The sequence below is a fragment of the Musca vetustissima genome, unplaced genomic scaffold (assembly GCF_032173495.1).
Source record: "Musca vetustissima isolate MV318-11 ecotype Yass unplaced genomic scaffold, APGP_CSIRO_Mvet_v1 utg25357, whole genome shotgun sequence".
NCBI classification, from domain to species: Eukaryota; Metazoa; Arthropoda; class Insecta; order Diptera; family Muscidae; genus Musca; species Musca vetustissima.
The window spans coordinates 1-9,307 of NW_026876317.1; the positions used below are offsets into that span (position 1 = coordinate 1).

The 9,307-nt window shown below is 39.9% G+C and overlaps 1 protein-coding gene across 1 annotated transcript; it reads left to right on the forward strand.

The window, feature by feature from the left end:
• The first annotated feature begins 2,051 nt into the window (after window positions 1–2,051).
• LOC133338840 (actin, indirect flight muscle) lies at window positions 2,052–3,336 on the forward strand. The gene has a single exon (XM_061546947.1). It carries the CDS (start codon window positions 2,072–2,074, stop codon window positions 3,200–3,202), a length of 1,131 nt encoding a protein of 376 aa, XP_061402931.1. The 5' UTR covers window positions 2,052–2,071; the 3' UTR covers window positions 3,203–3,336.
• The last annotated feature ends 5,971 nt before the right edge of the window (window positions 3,337–9,307 follow it).

The window sequence follows — 9,307 nt, forward strand, 5'->3', positions numbered from 1 at the left end:
TGTTGTTGAGTGTAGACGGCAACAAGGATCCTTATTCCAACGATCGATTCTAACAGAAGCATTGAATTTCAAATTCACATTTCCTTTTTTTGTTGGCCGAAAAGGTGGATATTCAAAAGAGTTTTATTTTATTTAAGAACTGAAAGAAAACATACAAAAAGGATATGAGTGTGGTGAAAAAGGACAATATCAAAAAATTAAACGAAGAAGAAGAAACAAATGGACTAAAAAAAAGTGAAAAAATAAAAATAAATAAAATTAAAAAAAATTATAAAAATGAAAAAAAGTACATGGGACAATTTGAGTGTATAACCTCCGTGCGCTATCCCCAAATTTTTTGAACTTTGAACAAAATGTGTATCGAATTTCTTAATTTTATTTTAAATGGAACGTGTCTTATGCAACCATGACATAACCTAAGACAAGGTTTTAAAAATAAAAAAATTAAACAAAAATAAAATATAAAGAATGAATAAATTAAATAATTTATTTAAAAAATCAGAAAGGATTTAAAATATAGAAAATATTAAATTTCGAATGAAATTCTTATATAATTTAATATAAATCTTCAACTTTAAACGAATTCCAAATTTTAGATCAATTTTTTGAAGATCTTGAAGATATTTAAAATATTCCAGATATTCCAGTGAGTTACTACCAAACCATGGCTAATTTAAAACCATTTGATTGATTCGAAACTGAAATAAATTAAATATGTTTCAAAACAATAACTATTTGGGAGCAATTTAATCGAAAACGTTCGTTTTTAATTTTCGATATTGCAGTCTATTATTTTAAAGTAAAAATTATTTAAATATATAAAATATTCTTGAGATTGGAATATTTGAATATTAAAATATTTATAAAAGTAAAATATTCAAAATGATTTAATTAAAAAAATAAGAGAATCAGAATTGAGTTTAATAAAATTATTTATACAAAATATATTCAAATCCTAAAAATTGTCTCATTTGGAATATTAAAAATTAATTGCGTAAAATAAATATTAAAAAATATACAATTTACCAAAAAAATAATTAAAAATATATAAATTGGAATTTTGAAATTCAATCGTTATTAAATTAGAAAATATAAAAATCAGGAATCAAAATTTTGAATTTCATTTAATAACTGGATATGATGTTTTGGCATATTAAGTTGAACATTTTGAAATAGAAAAACTTTTTTCTTAAAATAAATTATTTAAAAAAAAAATACTGAACCTATAAATAATTAATTATGTAATTCTAAAACATTAAATATTTCTATTAAAATTCCAAATTATTTAAAATTTTAATTTTCGAAATTAAATCTAATTATAACTGATAAAAATAATTCGTCATTTTGGAAAGATTGCTAATTTAACGATTCACATTTTTTTACGTCATAAAATTCGGTCGAACCAACATTTTATACCCTCCACTATGAGGTGGTAAAAATACCTAAATTCGATCGGGACTTTTATATAGGTGCTATGTCATGATAAATTATCGGCATGGTGCTAAATCACCAGAAGGAGAACCTAAAATATCAAATTAGTGCCATTTCGATTGTACAACGAGGTCAAAATCTTCGAAATACCGAATAATGGGGTGTAAGCTACCCTGAAACTTGCTAATTTTGGTAGGAAGATTTTCTACCCAATAAGAATCCAAAATACTATATTGCAGCCAATTCGTTTGAAAAAGCTTGTACAAACTCCCAAAAATATCGAAAATTGGAAGTTACCGTTATATGGGTCGATCCGAAAAAGTGGACTAATATTGCTACCCAATGAAAATCCAAAATACAAGATTAATTCGAATTCGGTAGAAAAACGCGACAAAATTTTCCGATTATTTCCTAGAATCGTAAAATTAATAATTTCTTTTTTTGGGAGAGAAAAGATGTATGATCCAAATTCTCCGTTTTAATCTTTAAAGGGCACCGGAAAATCGAACTTTTTCACCACACCATAAAAAATCTCTCTCAAAAGCACCACAAATGTTCATTATAATAATTCTTTCTCCCACACTCTCTCTCTCTCTCTTTATCCTCTACGCCACAGACACTCTAAAACTAAACTGCCAAAATGTGTGATGATGATGCTGGTGCTTTGGTCATTGACAACGGTTCGGGTATGTGCAAAGCTGGCTTCGCCGGTGATGATGCTCCCCGTGCTGTATTCCCCTCAATTGTCGGCCGTCCCCGCCATCAAGGTGTAATGGTCGGTATGGGTCAAAAGGATTCCTATGTCGGTGATGAGGCTCAAAGCAAACGTGGTATTCTCACATTGAAATATCCCATCGAGCACGGCATCATCACCAACTGGGACGATATGGAAAAGATCTGGCATCACACCTTCTACAATGAATTGCGTGTCGCCCCCGAAGAACATCCAGTATTGTTGACTGAGGCTCCATTAAATCCCAAGGCCAATCGCGAAAAGATGACCCAAATTATGTTTGAGACCTTCAATTCGCCAGCCATGTATGTTGCCATCCAGGCCGTGTTGTCTCTATACGCTTCCGGTCGTACCACTGGTATTGTCTTGGACTCTGGTGATGGTGTCTCCCACACTGTGCCCATCTATGAAGGTTTCGCCTTGCCACATGCCATTTTGCGTTTGGATTTGGCTGGTCGCGATTTGACCGACTACTTGATGAAGATCTTGACCGAACGTGGCTACTCGTTCACCACCACTGCTGAGCGTGAAATTGTCCGTGATATCAAGGAAAAGTTGTGCTATGTCGCTTTGGACTTTGAACAGGAAATGGCCACTGCTGCTGCCTCCACCTCCTTGGAGAAGTCTTATGAATTGCCCGACGGTCAGGTCATCACCATTGGTAATGAACGTTTCCGCTGCCCCGAAGCCCTCTTCCAACCCTCATTCTTGGGCATGGAATCTTGCGGTATCCACGAGACTGTCTACAACTCGATCATGAAGTGCGATGTCGACATCCGTAAGGACTTGTATGCCAACTCTGTATTGTCCGGTGGTACCACCATGTATCCCGGTATTGCTGATCGTATGCAAAAGGAAATCACTGCCTTGGCTCCATCGACCATTAAGATTAAGATCATTGCTCCACCAGAAAGAAAGTACTCCGTCTGGATCGGTGGTTCCATCTTGGCTTCATTGTCCACTTTCCAACAGATGTGGATCTCGAAGCAAGAATACGATGAATCTGGCCCCGGTATTGTTCACCGCAAGTGCTTCTAAGTCTTTTCGCCCGCAAAAGATTTCGACAAGCTCGCCTAGCCAAGACCACAACCTCAATAAGTTTATTTATACGCTATTAATATTATTATTATTTATATATTTCAATAACATCAAGAATAATAACAACAAAAACATCAGTAACAACTACAACACCAACAACAACATTCAACCACCATCTAAACCAACAACAACAAGAAGAAAAAGAACAACAACAGCACACATCCACTTAATCTTTTTTAGTTTTATTTTAATGGGAAGTATCCCACAACCAAATACCAATATCAAAACCAAAACAACAACAACAAGAACAAGAACAACAACAAAGCACCAACATCAGTTACAAATTTTTATGAAATTTAACATTTTTTAGTTTTAACCACAAAAATGTTTTAATTTTTTTTTATTATGAAAATCCCATCACGGCTGGTTCGGCTTCAGGTTTAGGAGAGGGTCTCGTCTACAGCTGGTGCACTCAGCTACGGCTGGCGCCCCTTTCAAGTGGTGCCAGTGTCAGTGGCAGCGTGTTGGCAGTTGGACTTGACCCCATCCCACTTGGCTGCACCAACCCATCCGGGGGATGAGTTGTAAAGTGTTTCATTTTAATTAAGAAGATTTTACATGTTTTTAATTTTTTTCATAAAATATTTTGAATACTTAAGAAGATCATCTTTGGAGAAATAACAAAAAATAAAATAAAAATCTAAATAAATAAAATAAAAAAGACATAAAACAAGTGCAAATTGTGATTGCTTTATTAAAGAAAAAAAAGAAACAAACAAAAACCTCAAAAAATATAACAAAAAATTAAATGTTATTTTTTACTACGAAACTTCCTTTCTTCCAATTGGCAATTTTTTGTTTCCATAATTACTTTTATTGTTTCCTTTGCAATGAACTTAAATCCATTATTTAGTTTTAAGTGAAAAAAAACTTTTTGTTTTTGTAAATGTTATTTTTCTATTAAATTAATATTTAAATGACAATTGTCAATTGTTCTAATTTCTGCTATTGGGGAGGAGGAAGTTTGGTGGAAAAAATAAAAAAAAAAATTTTATTGCTATGGTGGATGAAGGTCTGAGTTCGTATTCACAATATTTAGTTAATGATAAAGTTGTTTTTGATTTTTTTGAGTTTGGAAAACATTTGGTTTTGTTTTACGAATCTAGATTATGTCCATCGCGATTTCTCACAGGAAAAATTGATTACCAAATGGTGAAATGTGCATTAAATTTGTCAGTCCGTTTGTAACACCTAGAAATATTCAACGGAGACTCTATAAAGTATATATATTCACGTGCAGAATAAGATTCATGTTCGTCGGACTGTTGAAGTCATTATAGAGATACCAATTTGAAATTTTGGACATACATTGCTACTACTGGTATTGAAAATTACATATGTCGGTCCACGTTTTGAAGACAGCCCAATTTGGGCAGGATTTTTTAGCTTCTCTTTGGGTATTAAATCATTCAACCAAAAATGATTAATATTGGTCCGCATTTAGGTTTGCGTTGAATGTCATTACCTCCCAAATTTCGGTATTTAGGGAACGAACTGGCTCTATATTTATATTTTGGGTTCTCATTTAGTAAATATACGTTTTGATGTATTTTGTGCATTTCGGCATTTTTTTCAATCGAGTTGACTATAATTTAATATTTATTGTACTCATTGGGGGCAAATCTTCCATTTAAAAATAAAAATATCGGTCGATCTTTGGAAATAGCCCGTTTATAGTTATTTTCATAGTGCCAGACACACTTTCAATCGATGTGATTATATTTTAGCATTGGAAGTGACATTCCAGGATCTTTGTGGATAAACTACTTCTCAAATAACTTTGTTATGCCATTCACCACACTGTGGTACATGTTATTACGTCTTTGGGCATATTTTTGTGACAGGCAAAATGAAACAAGATAGATACATGGTTCCTTTTGGTAATATGGGTAGAATTACTTTCTGAGTCGATTTCTGCATGCCCATCTGTCCATGTTAAATTGTAAACAAAGTACAAGTCGCATTTATGATGAGATTTGGATGAAATTTGGCACAGCTCATATGTTTAGGTGAAGAACGAAATTGAGAAAAATCGGTTCAGAAATAGCTCCCATATATATTTTCCTCCAATTTAATGTGAATGGTGTATCAAAGTCCCTAAATATCGTTCGATTTGCACGAAATATGGCAAAGCACAATGAATTAGGTCAGGAATAATGTGTGTTATGTTTCGTGAAAATCGGTTCAGATATAGAAATAGCTCCCATATATATTTTCGTCCAATTTAATGTAAATGGTGTACTAAGGTCCCTGTATATCTTTCGATTTGCACGAAATTTGGCATAGCGTAATGAATTGAGTCTAGAAGATTTGGATATAGCTCCATATTTGCACAACGTGTATAATCTAATGTGAGGAAAGTTTCAAAGAAATCGGATTTAGATATAGATCCTACCAAGGACCCAAAATATGGCTGATAGACACAGAATTGTGCACAACGCAGTGAAGTTAGTACGGCCTATCGTGTGGCAAGTTTCGTTCATATCGGTTCAGATGTGGATATAGCTCCTATTATGGTTTCCTCCGGTTTTGAGTAAATGATGCACCTAGGACCCAAAATATGGCCGATATGCACAAAAAGAGCTGAAATTAGTATAAACTAACATGTGGCAAGTTTCGTTGAAATCGGTATAGATATATCTTCCATTAATGTTTTCGTCAGAGGACAGTTGGGGGGTAAGTGATCATCGGCCAATTACGGTTGATGTCACTTTCCATCAACGAACGAGGGTTCCCGAACGGTCTCGCAAGTGGCGGGACAGAGACGTGGACTGGGGATTATACTCGGATCGTGTCAGGGAGGCAGCTATGCCAATAGAGGACTTTAGGCTACTGACGATAGACGATCGGATAAGCAAGGTAGATCAGTGGATGTGTGCAGTGAATGATGCACACCTTGGTAGACGCCGAGAGGCTAAGCCAAGCAAGGTCCCGTGGTGGACCCGTGAGTTAGATCTGATGCGGAGGTCAGTTCGACGCCTGCGGAGACTTTTCCAAAGGGCTAGGCGGGCTAATGCGGAGGACCTAGCTCAGCGTAAGAATGAATATCTTGGTTGTCTTAGGACGTACAAAGACAGTTTAGCTAGGGTTAAAGACGAAGATTGGAGGAGATTTGTACTGGACAATAGGGATGACCCCTGGGGTACCGTGTACAAAGTGTGCAGAGGTAAAGGTAGAGTGACCGACGTGACGGCCCTCCAAGCTGGCAATTCGTTGTCTTCTTGGAGTGAGTGTATAGAGACGTTACTGACATCTTTTTCCCAGATGCTGAACGTGTTGGTGATATTCCACCTGTGGTGGAGATTGCTGATACGCCTCCTCTGGATAGTTCGGAAGTGGACGTAAGTATTGGTCGGATCAAGTGTGGAAAGTCGCCCGGTATGGACGGAATGACTGGAAGGATGCTTAAGGCCATCTGGAAAGCCATTCCGGCCCATATCGAATCAATTTTTGAGAGTTGCCTTAGAACAGGATATTTTCCTTCCGTGTGGAAAGTGGCACGCGTTGTGGTTCTCCTTAAGGCCCCAGATAGGGATAGGAGCAATCCCCGCTCCTATCGTGGCATCAGTCTCCTTCCGGAGCTTGCGAAAGCTTTGGAGAGGGTAATGGTGGCACGACTTTTGGAGAGCTATAACGACGGTTTTGCAACAGAGCAGTTCGGGTTTAGGCAAGGCAGAGGTGTGGAGGATGCTTGGCTGTATGTTAGTGATGCAGTTAGTCAGTCGAATGCCAAGTATGTGTTGGGCATATTCGTAGATTTCAAAGGCGCTTTCGACTATCTCTCTTGGGATAGAGTGCTCACGCGGTTGGAGGAAATTGGTTGTCGTGAGTTAGATCTTTGGCAGAGTTATTTTAGTAATAGAAAGGCGTGTGTGGTAGGTGCCAGCGACACAGTTCATAGGGATGTATCCCGTGGGTGTCCTCAGGGTTCCATCTGTGGTCCATATATATGGAATCTCATGATGGATACCTTGTTGCGCTCATTGGCTGCATCCTTTAAGGTGTGTGCGTATGCGGATGACCTTCTCATTCTTATCGAAGGCCGGTCTCGTGCCGAGCTGGAGAGTCGGGTTGAGGAGGCTATGCGCATAGCGAATGAGTGGGGTGGTCGTGTTGGTGTGGAGGTGGCTTTCGACAAGACTTCGACGATGCTCCTTAAAGGGAGATTGTTAGGGGCAGCACCCCTTGACTTGGAGGTGATGCGTAGAGCTATCATCTTTAAGATCAAGAAGGGACTGCCGCTCTCTGAAGTTGATTGGATTTCGGCATCTGAACTGGCCGGGGATATGAGGAGGAACAAAGAACTCGTAAATGAGAGACTTGTGTCTAGGTGGCAGACAAGATGGAATGAGAGTAGTAATGGTCGGGTGACGTACGCCTTTATCAAAGACGTGACCTTCGTACAGGATCGACCAGACTTTGGCTTTGGTCTTAGTCTGGGGTATTTACTGACGGGGCACGGTTCGTTGAATGCGTTTTTGCATAGGCGAACTTTGTCTGACTCTCCGGATTGTGGTTGTGGTGGGGGACCTGAGGATGTCATGCACGTACTGACTCAGTGCATGTTTTATGATGACGTTAGAGACTTGGCCAGAATGGGTATTCGCAGTACCCAGGATGGTTGGGATCTAACAGCTTCGGTCGTGGGGGACGAGACATATGCGGCACTTGGCGTGTTTGCGAGGGAGGTGTTTACTAGGAGAAGGACTAGACTTAGTGGAGGTGATCCTCGGAGCTAGTCGTCATCTGGTGTATGGTCCTGTTCATGAGCTGCTTAGCGTTTCCCTGTGCCGGCTCATCGTTTTGCTGGCCTCGGAGGTTGGCAGTTGAGCGGTATTGGTGTGTGGCTCCATTCTGTGGAAGTCATGCACCGACTCCGCTAAGCTGCCGTGGTGAGTGGTTGCTTGCTCGTGGTGTTGGTGGTTGCTGGTGCCTACTGCATTGTCATGCCTATGGTAGTGTAGTGGCGCTTGGGGTGAGGTGGGTGGTTGCGCTGGAGGTGGTGTTGGTTTGGTTTGTCGCTCTGCGTGTGTGTGTGTGTGTGTGTATGGGTAGGTGCTGGTCGCTGTGTCTGTTGGTGGTGCCGAACCGTCTGCATGGACGTGTTTGGTTATGGCCATTGGTTGATGGTTTTCGGGTGTTTGGTCCGACGGGCTGGACATTCGTGAGGGTGTCTAGTCACTGTCCTGAGTGTGTGATCCGACGGGCCGGATACCCGAGTGGTTATGGTCACTGTCCTGTGTGGGTGTGAGATGTGTGGTCTGATGGGAGGTTGTGTTGCGGTGGTGGTTTCGGTCGCTGGTTGTCTGTTGGTGGTGTCGAACCGTCTGTTTAGACGTGTTTGGCTGGGGCCCTTGATTGCTCGTTGTTCGGGTGCTTGGTCCGACGGGCTGGACATCCGTGAGGGTGTTTAGTCACTGTCCAGTGTGTTTGATCCGACGGGCCGGATACCCGAGTGGTTGCGGTCACTGTCCTGTGTGGATGGTTGTGTGGACTGTGGTGAGGTTGGGAGGTTTGTTGTTTTGGTGTGTGTGTGTGTTGTGCGGAATGCCCGTGAGGGCATTCTGGTGTTCCGATGGTGTGTTTGGTGTCTTTGGGTTTACTAGTCCCGGATCGTGGATCGAAACTAGTAGGGTCACCATTCCCGAACTTTGTAGGCTTGTGGAATGATCATTGGGTCAGGATGGAGACGGTGTGGGAATTAGCATCGAGAGGTGTTGGTTTTTGCATCTGTTTTCATCCTCTCTTTATGGTCATTCCATTGTGGAGAGCCTGCAGTTACAAGTTCAAATGGTAGTAGCTTCGGCTACGAAAACGTGCAGAGTTTAGTCTGTGGGGGACCATTCCCGGACTAGCAGGCTTGTGGAATAATTGTTGGGAGGGGTGAGATGCATGGTGGCTACCAATATCGTGTGATGTTGGTGGCCACTTTTGCATTGTATCCCCTTTCAGCAATTGTTTCATTGTAGAGAGCCTGCATGTTTAGTCCTAATGGTAGTAGCTTTGGCTATGAAGCTGGACAGAGGCTATAGTCTGTGAGTGACC